Below are 27,434 nucleotides of genomic sequence, written 5' to 3'. Positions count from 1 at the left end.
CTTGGCAAATAAAAATGTAAAAAAAAAAAAAAGAAAAAAAAAAAGTGTTGATTTAGAATTCGAATGTCAACATTATGAACGAAGCTTCGAACTATTCGGTACAGCCCTAGCATGTTTTGATATTGTCAATTATCTCACTTTTACTAGGTGACTTTTACTGTGACTAACTGAAATATGCCCAAAAATAAGGAAAATGGACATAGGGAATTTTTTTTATCAAAGGGCAGCAGAGACAAGTGATACAGGGACACAGGTAAGGTCTGGCTTAGTGATTATAATAGTGCAGTTCAGCATTCAGTAACCCATTTTTGTGAATGTGTTTTTGATACTACATTCTGTTGAACACACACCTCAAAACCGTACCTAAGGAAAATTGGCTCAATTGCAAGAAAAGTAATAGACAGTTATGATATTACAATCTGCATAATTCGTATGCAAAATATTGTGGTTCCCTGCTTTAGTCTGTTGACACATTTCTATACTAAAAATGCTTGTGTAGTCCTGTGTCATACCTAAATGTCATATAACTGAATTGTATAGAAACAACTCACCAAAAGTGACTATTGCACAACTGATTTGACAAAAAAAATCACCAAACCCCCCGTTCACCCCCCCCCCCCCCCCTCCTCGCCATACCTTGCCTTTTACTGAAAGGACGCCACTGTACTGGATACTGGATACTATTGGTTTGTTTTGGCAAAATTCTTCTGCTCTGTGTGACAATAAATAAATGAATGATGATATGCAATTTAAAACCAAAACTAAGGCCTCAGTATGAGTTTAAGACGTGAACATGGTCATGTTTGTTGAATAAAAAAAAATATGTTAATTTTTTTTTTTTTTTTTAAGAATTTATAAAAAAAAATTGATCGGATCGGGAAATATCGGTATCGGTAGATACTCAAAATCACATGCTCGGGATCGGATCGGGAGCAAAAAAACGTGATCGGGACATCCCTATTATGGACTAATTGAATGTAATTCAGACGCCCTATACTCTTATCAGTTTTTTCATTATTATTTATCTCTTGCCCTTTTTATCATCCAACACTTGAGCTATCCAGTAAACGGCGCGAGGATTTGTTACGTTTGTTTATTATCTTTATTCGGTTCTAACCGGGCGGGATGAAGATCACAGTCTCCACTCAAACAGAATGAATATGCTTATGGTCCGTCCATTCGAGGGGGTTATTCCCCCTTGCAAAGAACTATATGTGGGTGGCAGGTCGGGGCTATCCTACCGCGGCGGACTATGTTGTGCATTTAACTCTCCTTCTTGTCATAACAGAATACAAGTCTGTTCGCCGATGCTGCCCAGCCTCAACGTGGACAGCACGGTAATGATCGGGGTTTGTTTCCACAATGTGTTATTTGTACGTCACTTTAATCAAGTTCAGTTCGGACGAACTATGTTTCATGTGCCTTTTTTGTGTGAATAATGTTCTATGCACTGAATTCTATATAGACATAGATTGATACTCTCTGTTGAGAGACGGGGGAGTCCCCCTAGTCCTAATTTGTTACAATATACAATTCTGGTTAGAATGGTAAAGTTACATAATGTGGTCCTGGTTGCTGTGACCCGGTCACAGTGCCAGGTGATGTTTGATCGACATCGGACAAGATTTTTGGGGGACACACACACACACACACACACACACACACACACACAGGTTTTTTTGTTTTTTATTTCTTTTTGCCCGCTCTATTGTATGTCTGATCTCGCCCAACAGGTCCTTAGCGTGGGGTTGTATATATATTGTGGTGCTCTACTTCAGGGGAATCACGTTCAATCATACTGCAACCTGGTTGGACTATGGCTAACTTAAACAACTTGATCTGGAATTCAGGGGGGCTTAATATGCAACATAAGCGCACAAGTGTACTTACATGGATGAAAAGACAGGAGGTCGATGTGGCTCTGCTGAGTGAAACGCATCTTTTAACTTTAACTTGCAATTTTTTTTTATCATAGTATAGGCTCCTCCTCTTTTAGCACAAGATCCCGGGGGGTAGCCATAGTGGCTAAGCGGAAGCTGAATATTAAACTATTAGATATGTAGGGGGAGATAACCACCAACCCCAAAAAAATTAATGATACATTTAGCTCGTTTTACTCCAACCTGTACGAGTCGGAAGTGGTCTTTGATCACGCCAAGCTGGAGGACTATCTTAGTCAAATTAACCTACCACAAATCAAAACAGCCCTAGCATGTTTTGATATTGTCAATTATCTCACTTTTACTAGGTGACTTTTACTGTGACTAACTGAAATATGCCCAAAAATAAGGAAAATGGACATAGGGAATTTTTTTTATCAAAGGGCAGCAGAGACAAGTGATACAGGGACACAGGTAAGGTCTGGCTTAGTGATTATAATAGTGCAGTTCAGCATTCAGTAACCCATTTTTGTGAATGTGTTTTTGATACTACATTCTGTTGAACACACACCTCAAAACCGTACCTAAGGAAAATTGGCTCAATTGCAAGAAAAGTAATAGACAGTTATGATATTACAATCTGCATAATTCGTATGCAAAATATTGTGGTTCCCTGCTTTAGTCTGTTGACACATTTCTATACTAAAAATGCTTGTGTAGTCCTGTGTCATACCTAAATGTCATATAACTGAATTGTATAGAAACAACTCACCAAAAGTGACTATTGCACAACTGATTTGACAAAAAAAATCACCAAACCCCCCGTTCACCCCCCCCCCCCCCTCCTCGCCATACCTTGCCTTTTACTGAAAGGACGCCACTGTACTGGATACTGGATACTATTGGTTTGTTTTGGCAAAATTCTTCTGCTCTGTGTGACAATAAATAAATGAATGATGATATGCAATTTAAAACCAAAACTAAGGCCTCAGTATGAGTTTAAGACGTGAACATGGTCATGTTTGTTGAATAAAAAAAAATATGTTAATTTTTTTTTTTTTTTTTAAGAATTTATAAAAAAAATTTGATCGGATCGGGAAATATCGGTATCGGTAGATACTCAAAATCACATGCTCGGGATCGGATCGGGAGCAAAAAAACGTGATCGGGACATCCCTATTATGGACTAATTGAATGTAATTCAGACGCCCTATACTCTTATCAGTTTTTTCATTATTATTTATCTCTTGCCCTTTTTATCATCCAACACTTGAGCTATCCAGTAAACGGCGCGAGGATTTGTTACGTTTGTTTATTATCTTTATTCGGTTCTAACCGGGCGGGATGAAGATCACAGTCTCCACTCAAACAGAATGAATATGCTTATGGTCCGTCCATTCGAGGGGGTTATTCCCCCTTGCAAAGAACTATATGTGGGTGGCAGGTCGGGGCTATCCTACCGCGGCGGACTATGTTGTGCATTTAACTCTCCTTCTTGTCATAACAGAATACAAGTCTGTTCGCCGATGCTGCCCAGCCTCAACGTGGACAGCACGGTAATGATCGGGGTTTGTTTCCACAATGTGTTAAGTGTACGTCACTTTAATCAAGTTCAGTTCGGACGAACTATGTTTCATGTGCCTTTTTTGTGTGAATAATGTTCTATGCACTGAATTCTATATAGACATAGATTGATACTCTCTGTTGAGAGACGGGGGAGTCCCCCTAGTCCTAATTTGTTACAATATACAATTCTGGTTAGAATGGTAAAGTTACATAATGTGGTCCTGGTTGCTGTGACCCGGTCACAGTGCCAGGTGATGTTTGATCGACATCGGACAAGATTTTTGGGGGACACACACACACACACACACACACACACACACACAGGTTTTTTTGTTTTTTATTTCTTTTTGCCCGCTCTATTGTATGTCTGATCTCGCCCAACAGGTCCTTAGCGTGGGGTTGTATATATATTGTGGTGCTCTACTTCAGGGGAATCACGTTCAATCATACTGCAACCTGGTTGGACTATGGCTAACTTAAACAACTTGATCTGGAATTCAGGGGGGCTTAATATGCAACATAAGCGCACAAGTGTACTTACATGGATGAAAAGACAGGAGGTCGATGTGGCTCTGCTGAGTGAAACGCATCTTTTAACTTTAACTTGCAAATTTTTTTTATCATAGTATAGGCTCCTCCTCTTTTAGCACAAGATCCCGGGGGGTAGCCATAGTGGCTAAGCGGAAGCTGAATATTAAACTATTAGATGTGTAGGGGGAGATAACCACCAACCCCAAAAAAATTAATGATACATTTAGCTCGTTTTACTCCAACCTGTACGAGTCGGAAGTGGTCTTTGATCACGCCAAGCTGGAGGACTATCTTAGTCAAATTAACCTACCACAAATCTCAGAGGAGGACGCAAAGCGGTTAGCTGAACCTATCACACTAGATGAACTTAGGGAAGCAATTGCGGACATGCAGCATTCCACCGGAACTCTATACTGCGTTTTGGGATATACTTGGTCCCTTATTACTTTCAATGATTTTACACTCAGTCGAGGAGGGCAACTTCTCCAGGGATGTCAATATGGCACTTATATCTGTTCTACTCAAGAAAGATAAGGACCCCACGGAATGTGGCAGCTATAGACCCTTAAGTCTCCTCGGAGCCGATCTCAAGCTATATGCTAAGGTGCTAGCCATCCGACTTCAAAAGCACATGACGTTTCTGGTTAACCCCGATCAGACTGGCTTTATAAGAGGCCGTCTGGTCACGGATAATATCAGACGGTTACTACACGTGATTGACGCCAGTAAGGATGTTGCAACCCCTACGGCCGTCATGTCCTTAGACGCGATGAAGGCCTTTGACAGACTGGAGTGGTCGTATTTATGGGCAGTACTAGGAAGGATGGGATTGGGCGTGGGTTTCATTCACATGATCAAAGTTTTCTACACAGACCCGTCTGCCATGATCTTGACAGGGAAGCTTTGCTCACCACTATTCGCTGTTTCGCGCTCTTCTAGACAGGGTTGTACTCTTAGCCCAGGACTCTTTGCTCTTTCACTCGAACCCCTAGCGCAGTACATAAGGCAATCACGAGTTATATCCCCTGTGTCAATTAAGGGCACACATCACCATATCAGCTTATACGCGGATGATGTACTCCTATTTATGCAGAACCCGGCCGTCTCTCTGCCCTACATTCTCCAAGTAATAGATGACTTTGGCAGCCTATCTGGATTTAAGATCAACTGGCCAAAATCAGCCTTCCTTCCACTCAACGAGGCTGCGAAGGCAACCCTCCATCCAGCAAATATTCTCATGGTAGATCACTTTAAATGCCTTGGGGTTGAAATATTCTCGACTGTTAACCAGACTGTAAAGTATAACTACTCCAGCTTGGGTGACAGGATTGCGAAGGATTTTGACAGGTGGTCCAAATTAAAGAACTCATTACAGGCCCGCGCCTCAATAATTAAGATGAATGTCATACCTAGAATTAATTTTATTAGCTCCATGCTTCCGTTGTCTCCTCCTGTTGGTTACTGGCAAAAACTGCACTCTGCTGCATATAAATTCGTCTGGAATAACAAACGTCCATGCTTAAAGAGAACCACTGCACAGAGGAGTAAATTGGACGGGGTTTGGCATTTCCAGACTTCAAATATTATTTCCAAGCATACTCTCTAAGACCTCTTATCACGTGGTTTGACGCTCAAGCAGCTGTTTCCTGGCGTCCATTGGAGGAGGTGATGGTGTCCCCACACAGACTTCAAGATAACGTGTATACCAACATCTCAATTAAGCAATGCAAATTACGATTTGGCCCTCTGATCACACATGTGATCCAGATTTGGCGTGACACCCAGAGAACTCGCACTAACCGCCATAAATGGCACACGCATTCCCCACTGTTCAATAACAATTTGCTCCTTATTGGACAACGACCCATTAGATTCCCCAGATGGGAGGGGAAAGGTATCCATGTATTGAGGGATGTTTTCAATGACTCTGGTATCCGGTCTATTCAGGACCTATCCAACGAATTTGATCTCCCCGGTAGTTCCTTTTTCTTTTATTTACAAATGAGGGCAGCTCTAAAGGCTCACGGAGTCCCATGGGACGCTCCACTAGAACGACACCGGTTTCACAAATTATTTTATGACAGAGAGACATCGAGAGGCTTCGTCTCTGACTTTTATCTGCACTTACTTACGGCCTCATATAAAGACCTACCCTTAGATACGATTTGGAGAAAGGATATCCCTGAGTTGGATATAGATTTTGATTGGGATGCGGTATGGGAAAATATTAGGCTATCATCACGCAACCCAGATCACCAACAGATCCATCAAAATTGTGTTCATAGGACTTATTTGACCCCCAGGCGATTGAACCTAATGGGTCTCAGGCCTGACTCTCGATGTACCTTGTGTCCAGACGGTGCCATTGGAACATATATGCATATGTATTGGAAATGCCCTCCTGTTGAGATCTTCTGGGAAAATGTCACCACTCAGTTATCAGAGATTTTCTCTCTAACCATACCGGCCTTGCCTTCTGTTTTGTTGTTAAATGATGTTTCTCAGGGGCGCCCTTGTGGCGCGTACCATAGTGACACGCGCACCTAAGCGGCCGACCCGGGTTCGATCCCAGCACCCGACGTTATTTGTCGCATGTTCTCCCCGCCTCTCCTCCCGTTCGCCCTCTCCTCTGTCGGTCCTGCGTGACCAAGAAAAGCTGTAAAAATGCTAAAAAATAATAAAAAAAATAAATAATTATGTTTCTCAGTTGCCGGCCTCTGTACAAGTAAAGAGGCTCATTTTGGCTGGTCTAACGGCGGCCAAGAAGCTGATTGCCTCACGCTGGATACAACCAGATAAGTTATGTCCGAAGGTATGGATTCTCACCTATCTTGATGTTATTTATTTGGAGATTTCTACTGCACGTGTCATAGGTGTTAATGAGGCCAATATCGCGGTCTGGTGGGCCGTGGTGGAAAAACTAAAAGAACGCATATGACTCTGGAAATTGAGTACTGAATAAGATATTATATTGATGTCTCACGTTGGGGTCCTGGGGCGAGAGGGGGGGGGGGGGGGGGGGTGGGGGGTATAACAAGCGAATATTCATGTGTGTTGATGGTTATGGTGTTTTTTGTATTTTTGTTTTGTTTATTATTTTTCATTCAATATTGATCCTATGTATATTTTCTGACCCCCTTCTGATCTGGGTCTGGTGATCGTGGGCTCTGGCTGGGGGGGGCCGCGGTTCGGGGGCTCTGCGGGTCGAGGCACTAAAGAGGCGTGGTCTTTGGCTCGCGGGGGGCCGGGCTGTGGGTCCTCCAGGACTGTGGCTTGCGGTTGCCGGACCTGGAGGTGGAGGGGGCTCGGTAAGCACTTTTTTATAGTAAAGATTTTATTTTGTTATCCTTTTTCTTTGTGACAACTTGTTTTGACTGGTTGTGTATCCAATATATAATAGGTCTAATTTATTGTCTAGTCATTGTTGTGTTATATATCGTATGGCTATCGCGTCCCGCTCTAGCCTAATGAGATACCCCTTATCTCCTAGTACCTACTGTACACCACCACGAACAACTTAATGCACCCATACCTGACCGGGCCCCGCCCCTATGGAGGCGTAGCCTATAAGACCATGGTCATGGTCACCAAACACTCTTCCTCTATTTTCGTAAACATCTAATGCTATGCTACATGCCAACGCTAATGCTACATGCTAACACTACTGCTACATGCTAACTGCCACGCTGTTCTAATGTCTCCGCCGTGAGATGTTGTCACTTCTCCCTCCTCTTGCCCGGTTCATCAATGAAGGTCAGTCGGTAGCTGTTGTGGGGGTTTTGCTGAGTCCTATTTACCTTTTTTATGGGTAAATGGGTTGACAACAGGGTAGGCCGTGGCTAGGTAGCCTAGCCAGGTACGTTACCTTTGTGTTCCGGCGGGGTCTGTGGAACGGTGTCCCCATCTGGGGCCGATGCGTGAGCTCGGCGGTGTAGCAGTAGAGCTATACTACTGCAGGATGGGACTTAACGGCGGGTTATGGCTCAGCTGGCTAGTTCCTATCCACATTGGCGTCGGGTAGTGGGGCTATGGGTCCAGCCGACATGGTAAACATGTTGCGTGTCTGTGCGCAGGCGGTTGTTGATCTGGGTCCCACATCGCCTCACGCTAGGCTGTAGTAGTGTAGGGGGCTACTGTTTCGTTCTGTCACTCTGCTATGAGAAGGTCTGTCTTTGCTACAGCTTTCTCTCCTCTCAACCATTTATGCTGACGGTCAATCGGTGTCTACTGGGGGAGTAGTGCGGGGGGGGGCTTTGTTTACCTTTTTTGGTAAATGGGCTAAGCTAGGGCTGGTGTGCTGTTGTGAATATTTTGAATGAAGGCGGGACTAGTTCGCTCTGGTCCGCCTCCCCTTAACGTTGTGTATATGGGTTTGCTCATTCTACAGTATTTTGTGGGTTAGTTCTTTTATTCATTTAACCCTTTCATGGTGCACACCACAGTGGAGGTTGCTGTTTGCAACCACCACTGGTGCTCCGTGTTAACATCAGTCCTTTGTTTTTGACATATTGAAACAGTGCCCCGCCCGGCCGACGCCATGGGTGGGTCGGCCTGGCGAGTGGCTGGTGGGCTGCTAAAGCCTGTACCGCCACGGTATGGAATTGGCAACGATTAGAACTGTGTTCGAATTGCTGTTTTTTTCTATTAAAAAAATGGTGTCTGGTGGCGGGGCCTTGAGGGCCAGCCGACGTCGACACATTGCGCGAGGTTGTTGACGTTATTAGCTTTGACCCAGCCGCAAGCTAGAACCGCTCAGGGTTCCCCTCTCCGCAGGGGATTTTGGTCTTCTGCTGGAGCGCGGGCGGTATTGTCCTAGGCCCCACACCGCCTCACACCGCGCAGCCAGAAGAAGAGAGAGCACGGCCTTGTCAGCGGCGATGACGAGGCCCTCGACAGGCGGCCATGTTTTCCCCCGCCGGAGGTATCCTGGGCATTGATTCGACAGGTGTCCACAAGGCCGACAGCCTTGGCGGCAGAGGGATCGGCCATGTTGGATGGGTTCGGCTTGAACAAACAAGCCGTCACTGTCCTGCTGCGAGCAGCCCGCTCTCCCATCACTCCCTTCCCCAACACCAGCGGAAAAAGTGGGCTCTGATTGTTTCCTTTGGATGCGGGCCGCGTGATGAACATTTGGTTTTGAAGCCAAGCCAGGTTTCTTCAACCAGTGTACCATTGAGTTCATCTGACCAGTCCAGACTCTCCAGTTCAAGGTTAAAGGTCTCGCTAGAGTAGGTTTTGAGGTCTCTAGATGTGACTGTTTTGTGACAGCCAGCCTTTTGTTTTAGCTTTTTGCGGGTACAGAATATCATATAATGATCACTTAACCCGCATGCTATAACCCCTTTATTAGAGATCTTGGACTTGTCAGAGGTCAGGATGAGGTCAATGGTAGTCTGAGTTGATTCACATACCCTTGTGGGTTGTGTGATTAGCTGGCTGAGGCCGTGCAGATCACAAAACCTATTAAAGGAGCTGAACCCTGTCAGTCCCGCGGACGGTGATCTGTTGCACGTGATGATGACAGATATTGGTCTTTATGGGGACAGTCAGTGTCTAAATAGTGCAAAGATAAATGAAAAATAAATGTAATTTCCTTCTCCCTCCACTCAGCCACATCCTGCTGTGGCCCAGGGCAGAGGCGCCCGTTTGACTCTGATGTACGACGCCGGGCGGGAACAGAGCCCCAGGTTTAGCTCACTGACGACAGACTGAGAAGTTCTCAGTTCCTGCTAACTATACTGTCACCCTCCACACACACACACACACACACACACACACACACACACACACACACACACACACACACACACACACAAACATGCGCGCCTCCTCTCTCCTCCTCACATAGCCCCTTTCGTGACTGTGATGCACGCCAACAGGGTTTGGACGAGTGAATCTAAACCCTGTTGGCGTGCATCACAGTCACGAAAGGGGCTACTCCTCCCCATCTCTGACCGTCTCTCCTCGTACTTCCCACTCCCTCCGTCTGCGAGTCGGATCAAAGGTGGCCACTCGAGGGAACTCTCATGTAGGAAAGAGCCTGATTAGACACCATGATGTCCTCCTCCCCATTCCTCCATGGGTCCCTCTGATGTGATGGAGATGTGTTTAGTGGAGGCACGCTCACTTCAGTCAGTAGACACTTTACTCTGGTGTAAGAATTCACATCAAAGCCGTGTGCTTCGCAGAAATGACTCGTAATGATCAAGTATCCCATGTATCAGCGTGTGCCTGCAGGCACGGACTTAGATTCAAGCAGTTGCACAGTGATTACTGTTTATTTTTCCACTTCTTAATGGGCCTGCACTTTGTGTTTAAGTCATTTTCAGCTCTAAGATAAGTAAAGCAGAAGCTCTTTGAACTTCCATTTGGTTCTTAGGTGGTTTGTGTTTCTATCATATTCCCAGTAAGCACTGGACCCAATTCAACGTTGGGGCTATGTCGTAGCCCCCATATAGCCCAGAATATGTCAGGCTAAATTTGGCCCAATCAATTTAATTCATTATTAAATATTTACAATATCACACACTTGACTGTAACTGTGTAAGATGCACAACTGAAGTCTATATATTGTGCAAAAATTATTTTAATAGCAATTTCCCAATGTCCAGCTATGTCAAGGCTATATAGTCCACTTCTAGCCCAAACCTTATTTATTACATGTAGTATATTTAGAAACAATGGCTAGGTGTTTGCTAAACTTTCACTTTTAACCAAATTTAGCCATATGTACCATATATATCTTTTAGACATCTAATAGATGACACAATGCTCAGTGGGTTAAAAGAAGTGTTTAGGTAGCACCTGTGCCACTGCCCCCCCCCCTATTTATTTTAGCCCATTGGTTGTGTGTGTTGGTCCGACTCCCTATATTTTCACGTTATAAGCCTTTCAGCTGAAAACACTGTGGGGGAGAGATAAAAGGGTTGCTACGGTAACAGGCAGGATTATCTAATAATCATGCATATGCCCAGCTACGCCAATGACAATAGAAAATGTGGGTTATGTGTGCCGAAAGTGCACACCCGCCAGATGGGCAATTCTAATTGCTGTTCTGGGGTCAGTTTATACTTGTCTTCAAGGGCTGCAGGACACAGCAGGTAACACACAGGTTGGAAAGGTGAACATGAGACTCTAATTTCAGAATGCAACTGTAGGTGATTATTTTGAGGTGGATGGGTTGCTGTTGCTGGACACACCTCAGGCACTGCCAAGAGATGTTCTGGATAAATACTGGAAATACTGTATATGTGACTATATTATTACAGTGTGCATTTTCTACAGACCTCTCTTGGCAGAACCTGAGGTCAACTCCAACCCACACACCAGACCAAACCAAAAAGTGCAGTACCAAGAGGGGGTATTTTGCCTAGAGGTCGCTGTTTGACGGCATTGCGATTCTACTTTCAATGGGTGTTAGCCGTTTGTTATCACGGTAGAACACAACACATCCTGTGTTAGTATGACACTACAATTATATAAAGGGACAAAGTGTGGAGAAAATACAAACAGTCTTTGTCCTCACTTTGTTTGGTTTTGCCTTCTGTTGGGATCACCGACTTGATAATGGGATAGGCTGCAGGCTACAAGTCTACAAGATACACTATACGACTAAGGTACCCATGCACATGTCAAAATACTTCCCAAAGGTCAGTGAATACCACGATCACAACACCAGAGGGAGCTCCACAAATCATGTTAAACCCAGATTCGGCTCAAACAAGGGACTAAACACGTTTCGCAATTATGCCACATCAATGTGGAACGCCCTACCCAAAGCTGTAAAGGAATGTGAATCACTATCCACCTTCAAAAACACTCAAAGAACACCTACGGGAGACTGCAATTCGAAACTGGCCCCTACAAATGTCTTAACCCAGTTGTACAGTAAATTACCAAGTATGGCTTTGTCAGTATTCCAATGTACAGTGTACAGTGTGTCCCCCCTACCCCAACCCCCCCCCCCCCCCCCCCTCCAATGTACAGCCCCCACCCACCAACCCCACCCCACCCACCCAACCTCCTCCAATGTACAGTTTCTACGTCAAATGTATATAGGCTACACTCTTTTTCTGGACACTTTTTGTATCACAAACAGTACTGTATTTGCAAATCTGATATGTCATAAATATATAGATGTAGCAGTACTGTCTATCTGTATGTCATTACATGTCATATATGTTATGATGAATTGAAAATGGGGGACCCTGATGTAAACAAGACGAAAGTCTTTCTCTGGTCTGCATCCCCTTAACAATTGTATGTATTGAGCTGTACTGTACTGTACCCATTCTGCAATCTGTTAATAAACTTTTCAATCAATCAATCAATTCTGCAATCTGTTAAATAAAGTTTTCATTCATTCATTCATTCACCCATTCTGCAATCTGTTAAATAAAGTTTTCATTCATTCATTCATTCATTCAGGCAGACTGACAGACAGTCCACACACATGCACGCACCCACATAAACACATTGATGAATTCAAACAGGGGAGAAAACGTAGGGCCAACAAACACGCTTATTGTATTATAAAATATCACTTATAAAAACCCAATCACAGACAGTGATCTTGTATTTCAATCGTTTTGTTATTGTTGCGGCGGAATCTGTGCTGATAAAGTTGGTTCAATAACAATATGGCGGCGCGCATGGAGGAGTCGTGAGCCATGACAACGGGTCATAAGCAATGCATTTGAGAGCACGGTATACTATTTTGAACGTGGATTATTAATGTATTATTAATAAAGACCATACCGCCAAACAAAAGGACCCGGGAATAAACACAGTGAGTCGCTAATAACGATTCTGTTTTTGTTTAAATCCCTGCTGTTTCATTCTTCCTTGTGTACGTTAGCTATGTCTTGACACTAATGTTACAGAGAGGAAGCAATGAATAGGTTAGCCAATATCCAAACAATAAAGTAAAGACAATAAATGCAGTATCTTTGTCTCACTGTGTCTGGTTAGCTAGTATTTTGCTCCCTGTGTCTTCTGTTGAAAGAGAGTAACGTTAGTTGATATAATCTGTGAATGACCAAGAAGAATTGGCTATATAAATGCCGATTTAGTTATGTAAAACAAGACAATTGCCATGTTGCACTGCATTGCATGCCACTTGGCTAATATGCACACAGCAACACCAGTGTCAAAGATGCTGTTGGTGGCATTCAGTCAGTCTTAAATTACTGGGGACATTCTAGGTTAGCCAGCATAGTAACCATAGAAACATCTCATCCTCTCCTTCTGTCTCCTCAACCCACTCACAGACAGTGATGCACACACAACCTTGAGCCTTTAGCCGCAAAGAGCGTTGGTTGCCGTGACGTTTTTATGCCAGAGACATAGAACACATGGCCAAGCAGAGGGCAGATGATACATACTTGGCCACTCTTGGCTCTGCCTGCTCTGTCAATTTGGTCAGATCCCCACTGACATGGGACATTCATCATGGGCATTACACTGTCTCTTCCAAAGCAATGGATATGTGTGAAACACTCCATTAAAAAAAAAAGTTTACTTAAAAGTGTGACAAATCCATGAGATCGCTAGGACTCACCTTCACCTACACAATGAAACTGACTGTTGGATTAACCAAAACACAAATTGTATTCTTGCAATAAAAGATACACTCTTCATGGACGTGCTCTGTACCTCTTGTTGGACCACAGTCTCATGGTTTCTTGCCAAATAGGGAATCTCTTTGAGGAGTACAGTAGCTGGGGGGGACGGGGACGACGACGACAACAACATTTACCCTTCATAAATCAAATCAAATCAAATTTATTTGTAAGGCCTGACAACACACGTTAATGTCCCCATGGGCCGTACACGTCTTCTTTAAACAAGTCAAGAAGAAACATAACAATAAGTCAAGAACAGAACAAGAACACCATAAGGTCCAACAAATTTAAAATAAATGCAAATAAATGAAAGAATGCAAGCACTCCCAGACATACCCCACGCGAAGGTAAGGAAAAACTCACTAAAACCTAACCGTAGGGAAAAATGCTCCACAGGCAGTGTGGAGGAGAGAAACCTTAGAAGGACCATTCAAGGGGGGATCTCCCTTCTTAGATGTCTAGTAGTGTTGCAGACTAACAGTTGGTAAGCATGCACTCAAGTGTGTAGTGAAACATACTATATACTATACTAGAAATATACTATTCCTTCTAATGTACAGTTTGGAAGTCCTCACCTCGGCTATTAGGCTCAGTAGCTGTGGACACATAGTAGCTAATAGCTATAGGTAGGCCTACCTGTCTGAGAGTGATTCAGATTCAGATTGGATTGATCACGTCATCCATACTTTACAAGCACAAAGGAGTGAAATTCTTTCTGTCTTGGCTCCTCAGCCTCAATATAAATGGGACAAAATAGCAATAGAAATAGCCTAAAATGGCAGCAGAAACAATGATAAAAATAGATTACAATGAATTACAATCACAGTACGGATGTAGTTGTAAAAGTACAGTGCAAACAGGGGGCGAAACTAGAGCCCGCCAAGCGCCATTGGCGGTCAGTTTTTACGTTTGGCGACTGCCACTGAGAGGTCTGCCCGCCATTTGGCGGGTAGTTCATATCGATACTCTTATTTTGAAAATCCTGTGCAGGTCTCATTTCCGCCCCAAGCGCAGCTACAGTCATAATATCGATGGCTCCGGCAGTTAGAAACGTTCGGTTCATATGATACTCTTATTTTGAAAAACCCTGTGGCAACGAGTCATATCCGCCCAGTCCTGCAGCTGGATACTATGGGCTTCTGCTCGTATCAACACAGAGGCAGTCTGCTCTAGTCTAGAGCGGATCTACGTGAGATAACGTTACTGTTTAAACAATGACCCAGTCAACTATTCACTTTTAGTTTAATACATGACGAGGCATTGTCTAACGGTATCTAGCTGGCTAGCTACTGATAGCTGCTGATATCAACAAATGCTCCAGCAATAGTCGACTCGAGTGCATAATACCTCCGTTCGCTCGTTAGCTCACATTAGCTAGCTCACGTTAGCTCTATATGTCCCAGTAAACTAAATAGTTCACTGAGGCGTTGTCTTAATGTTATCTAGCGGGCTAGCAGTAGCTACAGATAGCTCCTGATATCAATGTCTTATAACATTGATTCAATGCGTATTCTAGCTGAGGGCATGCTGAATGTGATATGACCAAAGCACAGTAACGTTATACCAATAGGGTCCAGCTGCAGCGCAGGAGAATCCTTGCATGCTGAATGTAGAGTATAGGGTCCAGCTGCAGCGCCGGAGAATCCTTGCTGGAGGCTACTTGAGTATACACACAGACAGTGGAGCTGTTTGCAGATAGCGAGCATTTTGACTTGTTGCGTGGTGGCGATGTCTCGCAGATAATACAAGTATGATTATATAATATATATATTTTATTAAAAAATAAAATGGCTGGTAAGAAATATGCTTGGCGGGTAGATTCTTCCCATCTACCCGCCACTGGCCGGTGAGTCAAAAAGTTAATTTCGCTCCCCGAGTGCAAAGTAGCAGCAGAAACAAGGTTAAGGTAGCGCCAAGTTATAATGTGATAATCACAGTATGATAATCACAGTACGGGTATAGTGTGTGCAAGGTGACAGCTAAAATTATATTATTATATTCTAATACACTATTGTTAATAATTAGTTATAATACAATATAATAAGCACAGTATTGTGACTCAGCACAGTGAGTGAGTAGTGGTCAGACAGGCAGCAGGCCAGGGGGGCCCTGAGACTCCGGTACCGTTTACCGGACGGCATCAGCTGAAACGGTTCGCGTTCGGGGTCTTTCATAATCCTGCAGGCTTTGCTGACACACCGTTGCTTGTATATATATCCTTGATGGAGGGAAGCTCACATCCGCTGATGCTCTCTGGGCTGTTCATTTGACCCTCTGTAGCGCTTTGCTATTGAGGGCAGAGCAGGTCCCATGAGGTGCTAAGCTGCTGTGGAGGGATATTTTCTTGACAGGTTGGATCAGCAGCATCTTGCTGTCAAGGCAGTGGTTGGAAGAGAATGTACAAAGGCAAATAACATAAAAAAGGAAAAAACGGATGACAAGACATTTTATATGATATAGGCGTTAATATTTGGCCGACCATTAAGTAAATACTTGTTTAGTTTAGGAATAAGGGGCAGGTTTATTCTTCTTCCTGCTCCTTTTGTCCATGGAATGATATTTATGATTGTGTAATGAAGAAACTCTGATTGTATGATTCCATGTGGCAAATAAAAACTCTGAACTGAACTGAATATGGTATAGGCTTAATAGATGGAAAAAAGCATTACTAGTCTTAACTATAATTGAGTATAGGCCCCACGCGTAATGTAGGCTATCGTAAAAGTGTGCTTTGAAGTTGCCCATGTCATTAGAATGAGTCACTTTGGTACAAGGCAAGCTAACATTGTTTTTACATAGGCTAATCGTTGAATTAGATTCAAATTCAATTCCCAGAATTACACCCTTTTCAAATCACAACGTAACCCTATCATCCTTCCTTCATTCCTGCCTACCAATAGCTACTACCCACCTACCTACCTCCTCGCCGATTCACCTATCTACCTACCTACTCACCTACAGACTTATTGTCCTTGTGTTGCCTATAGGTGACAGAACGATGCAGGTGCCGGTGTGCAGGCTGGCTCTGTATCCGCTGAGCGTCGCCCAGTGGGGTCGACTGAGGGGTGTCTCCCGCCTCCTGGGTCCCGCCACGCGGAGGACCCTCTTCAGCGAGACGGGAGTATGGGAGAAGGACTATCGAGTGGAGACCAGGCGCAAAGTGGAACAGTGGTGGCACCCTCGGATCATGGAGCAATGGCGGAGGGACACGCAGGCGGAGGTAACGCAGCCACAGATGCCCCGGACCGAACTGTCAGTTGTACCGATCGTATCAGCAGATGAGCGTTTTAAGATCTGACTAGTAGGCAGACAACATTGTTTGCAGAACATGTTGTACAATAATTATCAGAAGGATTTAACTGAATTTTTTTTTTATTATTATTATTATTATTTACATTTCTTATAGACATCCCACATACATTACATTTACATTTTGTCATTTAGCTGATGCTTTTATCCAAGTTTTGTACAACAAGTCAGCACGAAGGGTACAACTATATCAGCTGAGTAACAATGTTCATCAAAGTGTTGAGTGCTACAGTGTAGGTTAGTTTATTAGGACAAGTGCATGACAGTAAGGTTAGTTAGGGTTACATTTTTTTTTCTTTTTTTTTTTCTTCTTTTTAATCATTTCAGATATTGACAGTGATAGATAAGGTTGAATGGATGAAAATGTGAGCCAGATGTATCTATCCACATCTATCTGTACATACCTGCATATAATCCTTTTTAAATATCTAGATACTATGTATATCTGTACATATTCCTTACCTACATGTACTACTTACGCTGCTGGCCAGTATGACTGATTGATTGATTGATTGATTGATTGAAAATGTTATTAACAGATTGCAGAATGGGTACAATACAGTACAGCTCAATACACACAATTGTTAAGGGGATGCAGACCAGAGAAAGACTTTCGTCTTGTTTACATCAGGGTCCCCCATTTTCAATTCATCATTCATCACAGTACTATTACATCTAGACATTTATGACATACCAGATCTACAAATATACAGTACTGTTTATGAGTACAAAGAGAGTATATACATTTGCGCCACCCCCTATCTCCCTGTCTCCGGCTGTCCCTGAGCAACGACCGGAGTGTTGAATGTCCCGTGACTAAGACGGGGAGGACGTGACCCTCTTTGCGCCGCCCCTGTGCCTCAAATAGATCCGCTATCAACTCTATCTTTAATCTTTCAAAATGTTCAGTTGCTATCGCTATTAGCTCTATCTTTAATCTTTCAAAATGTACAGTTGCTATTGCACACATCACCTATCACCACACACATGAGTGCATGCTTACCAACTGTCCGTCTGCAACACTACTATCACCAACATCTAAGAAGGGAGATCCCCCCTTGAATGGCCCTTCTAAGGTTTCTCTCCTCCACACTGCCTGTGGAGCTTTTTTCCCTATTGTTAGGTTTTAGTGAGTTTTTCCTTACCTTCGCGTGGGGTATGTCTGGGAGTGCTTGCATTCTTTCATTTATTTGCATTCATCTAAAAATGTTTGGACCTTATGGTGTTCTTGTTCTGTTCTTGACTTATTGTTATGTTTTCTTCTTGACTTGTTTAAAGAAGACCTGTACGGCCCATGGGGACATTAACGTGTGTTGTCGGGCCCTATAAATAAATTTGATTTGATTTGATTTGATTTGAGGGGGAATAAACCTGTACATTGGAGGAGGTTGGGTAGGTGGGTGGGTGGGGGGGAACTGTACATTTGGAGGTGGTTGGGTGGGTGGGGTTGGGTAGGCGGGGTGGGGGGTGGGGGAGAACTGTACATTGGAGGGGGTTGGGTTTGGACATTTACAGGGGCCAATTTAGAATTGCAGTCTCCCGTAGGTGCTCTTTGAGAGTGGTTTTGAAGGTGGGCAATGATTCACATTCCTTTACAGCTGTGGGTAGGGCGTTCCACATTGATGTGGCATAATTGCGAAACGTGTTTTAGTCCCTTGTTTGAGCCGAATCTGGGTTTAACATGATTTGTGGAGCTCCCTCTGGTGTTGTGGTCGTGGTATTCACTGACCTTTGGGATGTATTTTGACATGTACATACATGGGTACCTTAGTGGTGTAGTGTATCTTGTAGACCAGGCCCATTGCAAGCTGCTGTACTCTGTTGTCTACTCTAAGCCATCCTAGGTTGTCAAAGTGGGCAGGGGTGAGGTGGGTTCTAGCAGTAAGGTCAAGCAGTAGTCTGACCAGTTTGTTTTGTGATGTTTGTAATTTTGTTTTTAGTGCCTTTGAGGTGCTTTGGTACCATGAGGTGCAAGCATAGTCGTAGTACCCTTGGATGAGTGCTCCTGCCAGAGTCTTCAGGGTATTTATTCAGTACTACCATACTGTCTGTATACCTGTATCATTGTATCATTGTACATATTAATACAGTACTACAACTCTTTACATACATCTGATTATAGCACTACACCCAATAGTACTCATTTATATATGTTATACCCAGTTTAATCATCTGCACATTGTATATTACGATTGCACTTTACTGTTACATTTGCACTGTGGTTGGATGCCAAACCTATTTTCGTTGTACTGTACTTGTGCATACATTTGAATCTAATCTAATCAGATTTCTTAAAACTTCCAGCATCCAAAATCATAGCTAAGTGCACTATTGATTATTAGCCTGTTGAGAGACTAGCCTGTCTAAATGGAGGTATTTGTGTTGAAATTATGAATATTTTAAAGCTCCCCTAGTTTTATTACTGAAATGAATTGTATATGGGTTATTAAGCATCTTTTCCCAATGACCCCCCCCACCCCCCCCCCCCCCACACACACACACACACACACACACACACAGCTATTAATGGCACCGGCGAGTAGGTTTATGGCCCAGGTTAATTATATCGCCTGCTTGTCTGAGCATATGTGTATGTCAGACAAAAGAGCTGGCGTGCTCAACTCAAATGTCCTCAGACTGTACCGGGTGCTGACCCCCCCCCAAAAAATCACCAAAATAGCAAACGACTTTGTTTGCTATTAATGTGTACAGGACAGGCTGGAACCAAATTCCCTGGAGAGATTCCCCTGGAAATCAGAGACATTAATTCTTGCCTTGGTCCTAATTCCTTTATCGTAGAATGCGTAGTTATTTTCCCTCTTGGTTCCGTGATGAGGAACTGACCCTTGGGTAGTGGTGCACGTCAGAACTGACCCTTGGGTAGTGGTGCACGTCAGACCTGACCCTTGGGTAGTGGTGCACGTCAGACCTGACCCTTGGGTAGTGGTGCACGTCAGACCTGACCCTTGGGTAGTGGTGCACGTCAGACCTGACCCTTGGGTAGTGGTGCACGTCAGAACTGACCCTTGGGTAGTGGTGCACGTCAGACCTGACCCTTGGGTAGTGGTGCACGTCAGACCTGACCCTTGGGTAGTGGTGCACGTCAGACCTGACCCTTGGGTAGTGGTGCACGTCAGACCTGACCCTTGGGTAGTGGTGCACGTCAGAACTGACCCTTGGGTAGTGGTGCACGTCAGAACTGACCCTTGGGTAGTGGTGCACGTCAGACCTGACCCTTGGGTAGTGGTGCACGTCAGACCTGACCCTTGGGTAGTGGTGCACGTCAGACCTGACCCTTGGGTAGTGGTGCACGTCAGACCTGACCCTTGGGTAGTGGTGCACGTCAGACCTCAGAATCTGACCTTGTATTGAGACATTAAGACAAAAAACTGTGATTCAGCAGAGCCTACCGGCATGAAGTCTGTCATCGTCAATGAGCTCCTCGGGAGTAATTCCATCCACCGTTTCTCCTTTCTAAAAAGACACTTTGACTGGACTGTTGAGTTATTCACTCCTGTCTTGACATAGGCTGATTAATGCAGAGTGACTCTCAAAAAGCCTTTCTGTCAGCTGCCCTTTTATGAAAGACACAGTGAATCATTCAAACGCCTGACGGATGACGGAGAGGGAATCTCGACGTTGTAATGTAGCCTCTCGACATTATTACCAGGGAGGGCAGGTTCATGGTCACACTTAAACAGTAAACACACTTGACTCTGCTGTGCTTTGTTTATGGTCGTGTACTGATTTAAAAATGGGTCAGAATTAGAGCTGTATTTTTAGGGCTGATACCGATATTGGGGAGTAAAATATTCCGATATCAATATTTATATATATATATATTTATTTTTGTTAATGTAGTCCCACACCTTACTTCTTCCACCCTCAAATGAATTATAAAAAAAAAGGTGAGACATTAACTGAATTATATTTGAGCTGGAACCAAACTAGTTTGCATTGCATGTTCTATTCTATGTTCTATTCCAGATAGCTTAAGATTCTTCACTAATGATGAATTTATCTTTATATTTAGGTAGGTATATTAAAAAATATATGTAATGAGTGAAGTCACTGGCAAAACGCCTGATGTCTTCTCTGCAAACTTTAAACCACATATTCTTTACTCGATCAAGCTAGCTATGAGTTCCATGCAGACAGTGCTGCTGAGTCCGTTAACACTTTCAGCGCCACGCCTGGTTTTCCGTTTTACCGCTTGAATGCCACCATCGGCGCCAATGTTAACGTTAATATCGCCTAATCTATGTTTTAAATTATGGCTATGTGTCTAATCTGCCCATCGCATTATCAAAGACTATTTTCCAGTCAGTGCTGTGAAGGCAGATTGTTTTTTTATCGCGTCGTTGCCGTTTCAGAGCAGTTAGAAAAGCCCCCGTTTTGATATAAAAAACAGCTCATTCTGGAGCATTCTGTGAAAATCGTCTTTTAGTGGAATATTCCACAACGTTGATATTCGTCGGCCTTTTTATGAATCGTTTTCAAATAAACGCTAGATGATCAATATTATACGTGCACGCATGCACATTACGGCCGCGCAGTGATAATCGCCCCGTTGATTTCCTCTCTGACTTTTACAGTGAAACCGAAAGAAGACATTTCACAAAACAGCTTATAACTTCATCAAACTTACTCTGATTATCCTACCACTGATAACATAGAGTCCTTACCTGACATCAGATGGTATCCAACTGGTATATTCCAATTCCTGATCACCATTCGAAAAAATCGATACGTGTATGGATCCAACGCGATACAGTAGAACTCCATGATCCGCGGGGATCTGAGGCTCCAGAATGAACTCTAGTAACCCCGGCTGGATCAGTGAACTGGAAAATGTGGAGTACCGGATTTTTTTCCCCATTCATTTTCATTGAGTCCATTCCAAAATCACTTATATCATCTGGGAGACGACAGGGGGCGCTTTTTTCCACAGTGATCGTCGGCGCCCCTCGGCTATACTCGGGTAGGCTCGGGTGATGCAATAATTTTTCAGATCGCAAAAAAAATAAAAAAATCCGAGAAATCTCGTGAGTGGCATGCAACCACCTAAAAAAAAAACAGAGAAATCTCGTGAGTGGTACTCAAAGTGTTAAGGGTATTGTGAGTTATATGTAAACAATGGAATCGGAGCAAGTGCTGCTGGGCAAACTGTGATGACAACATTTCTAAATTACCCCAAGCATTTCTCTCTACAATATGTTCTGTAAGAAGAAAAACATTTTAATATCGATGAATCGGTTGGGCTCTAGTCAGAACTGACAACTGTATGTATTCCGTGTACTCCCCTAGAGGGTTTATTCTTGGTCAGATTCAAACTCGTCTGAAGGCAAAACTCTGCCTTTTGGGGAGAGACTTCAGGGACATGAAGGAGCTTTGAGAAGCAGAGTTTTGCCTACAAACATTCCCATTGTTGGCCAAAAGTAAAAGGAAGTCCGTCTCAGCAGAATTGCGTTGCTAGGGAACAGTTTGGACTGCAGTTGATTTCCTGTTGCAGCGCTTGCTAATGTCAACAGCCGACAAGGCCTCAAATGTAAATGGTAAATGGACTGCATCTTTTATCAAAAGCACTTTACAATTGTATGCCTCACATTCACTCACACATTCACCCACTGACGGCAGATGCAACCATGCAAGGTGCCAACCTGCTCATCTGGAGCAGTTAGGGGTTAAGTGTCTAGTCTTGCACAAGGACACTTCGACACGCTGTCCGGGAGGAGTGGGACTCGAACAGGGAACCTTCCGATTACCACCGCTCTACCTCCTGAGCCACTGTCACCCACGATTCTAAATGTAGTCCATTTATAATTGTAAAATTGAAACCGTCTAGAATCTAGAGACATCAATAGATGTAGAATAATTCATTATTACATTGTACTTGGTGCTGGGCAATATGCCCACCATATCACATCATAATATTTAGTTTTGGTTTTGACAGTATAACAGTATATTGCGGTATAGTTTTCCAGTGCAAATTCATTCATTAATTAATTCAAACCTTTATTTATCCTCGAAGAAGGCAGTTTAGGTTTCCTTCATTTACAACAAATTACAATGTGACATGACATTTTTATTTTAATCTTTTATCTTGTAATTCAATTGTCGTGGTCCTATTTCATTCAAAATTTTCAATTTTATTTGAGGAATCCTATATTGATTAACTTAAAAATGTACAGTATGTATTTATTCTTTCTTTAAAATATGTATAGCCATGATGTAGGCTATACATATTGTAAAGAAAGAATAAATACATACTGTACATTTTTAAGTTAATCAATATATGATTCCTAAAATAAAATGTCAGTATAGTAAAAAGTCATACATTTGCATGGATCCATGTTTCTCTATTGATGAGCTTTGTATGCATTACATATATACAAAAGTCTATAACGAACCTATAAAATTACCCTTTTCTCTGAAAGTCTCCTTTCAAATCGGTAATGGCGCCTTCTTCTGTGGTTTTCTGGGAAAGCTTGACAAACACTCAGTGCTGCCACCACTGGTCGCCAATAAAACACATTACTATCACTGTTAACACTTTGAGCGCCAGCTATTAGCCATCCCCTGTTCCCCCAGCGCCAAGCTAAAAGATAGGCATTTTCACTGTGCATCACTATGTTCTCGAGCTATATCTATATTCTATATTATAGCTATGGAGACAATATGGTCATTTGACAGTCACTTTCTCCCGTCGAACATGCAAAAAATTGATAATTTTTCCATGTATACGTTTGCGCGTTATCCCATGGTGAATATTGTATAGTTTAGGACTTAGGAGTGATCTGGGCTAATTCCTGAAAAGCTGAGTTATAGGGCGCTAGGCCTAACAAAAATAATGGTTTGGTTTTTATTTTTTACAACAAAGTTTCATACAAATCTTAGTCAAACCTTTAGTATTATGGATATTAAACATGCTGGCAGAGTACATGCGTCCATGTTGTTGTGAACATTTTAATTAAATAAAGAAATTCCCTATCCATAGTCGCCGTGGGAAAAAATAAAATAAAATAAATGCCCTACCTACCCATGGCCTTAACTGGCAACCAACAGGAACCAAACAATATTTTCTTTTATGCCCTATGTGAATTTCACTGAAGTTGTTGGCGTTTCTCGCCTGGACACGCTACTATTTCCAAATCAAATGTATATAATAGGTATTATGTTTCATCATGAATGCATCAAAGGGGGGGGGGGCGGGGGGGATTTTTTGATGCTCTGATCGTCATCAACGGCATTCATTTTGAACACCACACACACTGATCAGCTGGATCGATATGAAATCATTGTAGGATCAAGGTGGAATTCACATCAGATAGTCCTTATCTTTGATCGGGGTTATTCCAAGTAAGCTCGTGCCATCGAACGAAGCTTCGAAGTATTTAAGACAGCCCTAATAGTAGGTAATAATATAGGCAAGGTAGATTCCTTAGTAGCAGAGTGCATACTAGTGAAAGATTAGTCATTTTAACTAACAAGGTTAGTATTCTTTCAAATGTTTTCCCATTTCAGATATTGATTGAAGAAGTGTGTTTTTAGTTTTAGATGATGGAAAATTGGGTGGGTTTCACAGCTGTCCTGACTGGTTGGAAGTTCGTTCCACCATTGTCGAGCAAGGACGAGAATAGCCGGCTTCTCTTTGATGACGCCCCTGGAGCTTGGATAGGAGTGGGGTCTGAGGCAGCCAGAAGATGTAGAGCGGAGGGGTCTTTTTTTTTTTTTTTTTTTTTTTTTATTAATAGTTTGAAACACAAAACAGCTCAACATAAATACAGTACCATACAGACAAAACTAAACTCACAAACAATAAACAATACAATACAGTACAATACAGACAAAACAAAACTCACAAACGGTACAATACAGACAAAACATACTAACAAAATGGGGGGGGGTGGGGGGGGTGCAGATCAAACACTCCTGCTTTCAGTCATAAGTATTCTCCAAATATGTCCTTATATAGATCCAGGGACCGTCCTCTCCATGGTCATGTTCAGCGAGCGTTGAGGCTGCTCGTTCCATTGTCAATAGGTCCATGAAATCCCTCATCCAGGTGTCCATGCAGAAACAATTTGGCTTTTGGATCTTCCAGTTCATCATGATAGTACGCTTAACTGACATATGTGCTAGTGTAATGATGCGTTGCGTAAGTGCTGATTGTATACCAACTACCCCTATGCCCAAGAGGCAGACTTTTGGACATAAGGGTATCTTAACACTGAGAATAGAGGATAGTCTTAAAATGACCTTGTGCCAAAAACTCTTCACTGTGGGGCAATGCCACAACATGTGGATGAGTGTTCCTACCTCCCCACATCCATGCCAGCACAAATCTGAGATGGCTTGATCAATTTTTTTTAATTTTACATGGTGTAATATAAGCTCGATGAACTACCTTTAATTGTATCATTTTATATCTTACACATTTTGATGATGTTGTTGTATTTTTTAAAACCGTCTCCCATTGTGGAGCAGTCAAGGAGACCTTCAAATCCCTCTCCCACTGCTGTTTAATGGAGGCCAGGCCATCTGATGAGCTAAGTGAGAGTAACCTATAGATCTTAGATACTGACCTCCTTTCTGAAGCGATCCTTCTTAGTCTGTCATCCAAATCCTTATGTATCCCCATATCTCTATTTTTCATGGATACTGATCTTACTACAGATCTCAACTGAAAGTACAACATGAATTCACTATCTCTTAAATTATACAGATCTTTCAATTCATTAAAAGGTATCGTCTCTCCATCCTTCACAATCTGTCCTAGTTGATGTATTCCTTTACCCTGCCATGAAGTATTTACTAGTGTGCTGCCCCCAGCCATTAACAGGGGGTTAGACCATATGGGGCATGAAGGTAAAGAGATCCCTTTGAAGGCTAGCCGTTTCTGTAGGGTTTTGATTATCTCACATGAAAATCTTATTATCGGGTTATCCATTTTAAAGTTAGGTTTGGGGTGAAACCATAATGATACCAAGGATACCGTCTTACTAAGTTCTGATAAAATATTCTCCTCAATCCATTTCCAACTGCCTATTTCGGTCTTGCATATGTAACCCCATGACAAGGGGAATCTGGCATTATAAGAGAGATAGTATGAGTAAACATCCGGAATACTAAGTCCACCGCTATTTCTTGGTCTCATCAATTTCTTGTAGCTGATTCTAGGTGTCTTCTCCCTCCATAAGAAACCTGTAAATAGCTTATTTATCTCTTTAAACCAATACGAGGGGAATTTGAGTGGAACAGCTGATATTAGAAATGATATTCTAGGTAAAATATTCATTTTTATTATCTCTGCTCTACCCCATAATGAAATGGGTAACACTGTCCATCTCTTAATATCCTCCCTAATTGTCTTCAAGAGGTGTGGACCATTAGAATCAAAAATCGTGTCTATAGGTGTCCGGATGTTTATTCCGAGGTATCTCATACCTTGTGATCTCCACTGTAAGGGGGCAGAACCAATATGTGAAGGATGGGTCAGGTTATTCAGAGGAATAGCTTCACTCTTATTAAAGTTCACCTTATATCCTGAAAACTCCCCAAATGCTTTAATCAGCTTCATCACCTGTGGGATTGATTGACAGGGTTGTGTTAGTGTTAATAGTACATCATCTGCATACAGATTAGCTTTAAAGTCATGCCCCCCAATATTGATGCCCGTGATTTTCTCCTCTGCTCGTATGGCACATGCCAGCGGTTCGAGGGCGAGGATGAAGAGTGATGGAGAAACCGGACAACCCTGTCGGGTGGACCTGAATAGCTGAAACGGTTGAGATATAATGCCATTTGTTTTAATTGAAGCTAGTGGTTTGTTGTAGAGCGCCATCACCCAATGTATGACCGTGGGTCCAAAACCGAATCTGGTAAGAACATAAAACAGATAGTGCCATTCTATTCTGTCGAAAGCTTTCTCAGCATCCAAGGATAAAGCTACCGCTGGTTGTTGTAGGTTGCCCGCTTTTGACATGACATGAAATAGTCTCCTCATATTATTAGAAACGTGGCGGCCTTTAATAAACCCTACTTGATCAAGGTGGATCAGTGAAGGCATGACTGTCTCTATGCGCATGGCCAGGATCTTAGCAAATAGCTTATAATCGCTGTTCAATAAACTTAAGGGACGATAATTACCCATTTGTGAGTGATCTTTATCAGGTTTAGGTAACAAAGAGATAGTAGCCTGGCACATACTCTGAGGCATGGATTGATGAACTATTATGTCATTGAATACTAGTGTAAGCAGTGGGGTTAGCCTGTGTTGAAACTGTTTGTAAAACTCTAAGGTGTATCCATCATTCCCTGGTGCTTTCCCTGTTGAAAGGAGGTTCATGGCAGATATGATTTCTGATTCTCTGATAGGACCCTCTAAATGCTCCCTTTCTACCTCTTGTAATGTGGGTAAGGATATGTCCTTAAAAAATATATCCATGTCTTCCTGTTTTTTAGATCCTTCTGACTGATAGAGTTTACTATAAAAATCACTGAAAGCTTTATTAATTTCTGTTTG

At 42.7% G+C, this 27,434-nt stretch overlaps 1 protein-coding gene across 1 annotated transcript in view; it reads left to right on the top strand.

Moving 5' to 3' along the window:
• Positions 1-12,630: 12,630 nt before the first annotated feature.
• lars2 (leucyl-tRNA synthetase 2, mitochondrial) overlaps positions 12,631-27,434 on the top strand; it is a 175,418-nt gene continuing 160,614 nt past the window's right edge. Inside the window, 2 exon segments of the mRNA XM_084335979.1 lie at positions 12,631-12,765; positions 16,588-16,820. Coding sequence (XP_084192105.1) covers positions 16,599-16,820 — 222 coding nt within the window. The 5' untranslated portion in view covers positions 12,631-12,765; positions 16,588-16,598.

Source organism: Notolepis coatsorum, assembly GCF_963971535.1.
Source record: "Notolepis coatsorum genome assembly, chromosome: 19".
Taxonomy (NCBI): Eukaryota; Metazoa; Chordata; class Actinopteri; order Aulopiformes; family Paralepididae; genus Notolepis; species Notolepis coatsorum.
This window is presented reverse-complemented; position numbering and strand designations above follow the sequence as displayed.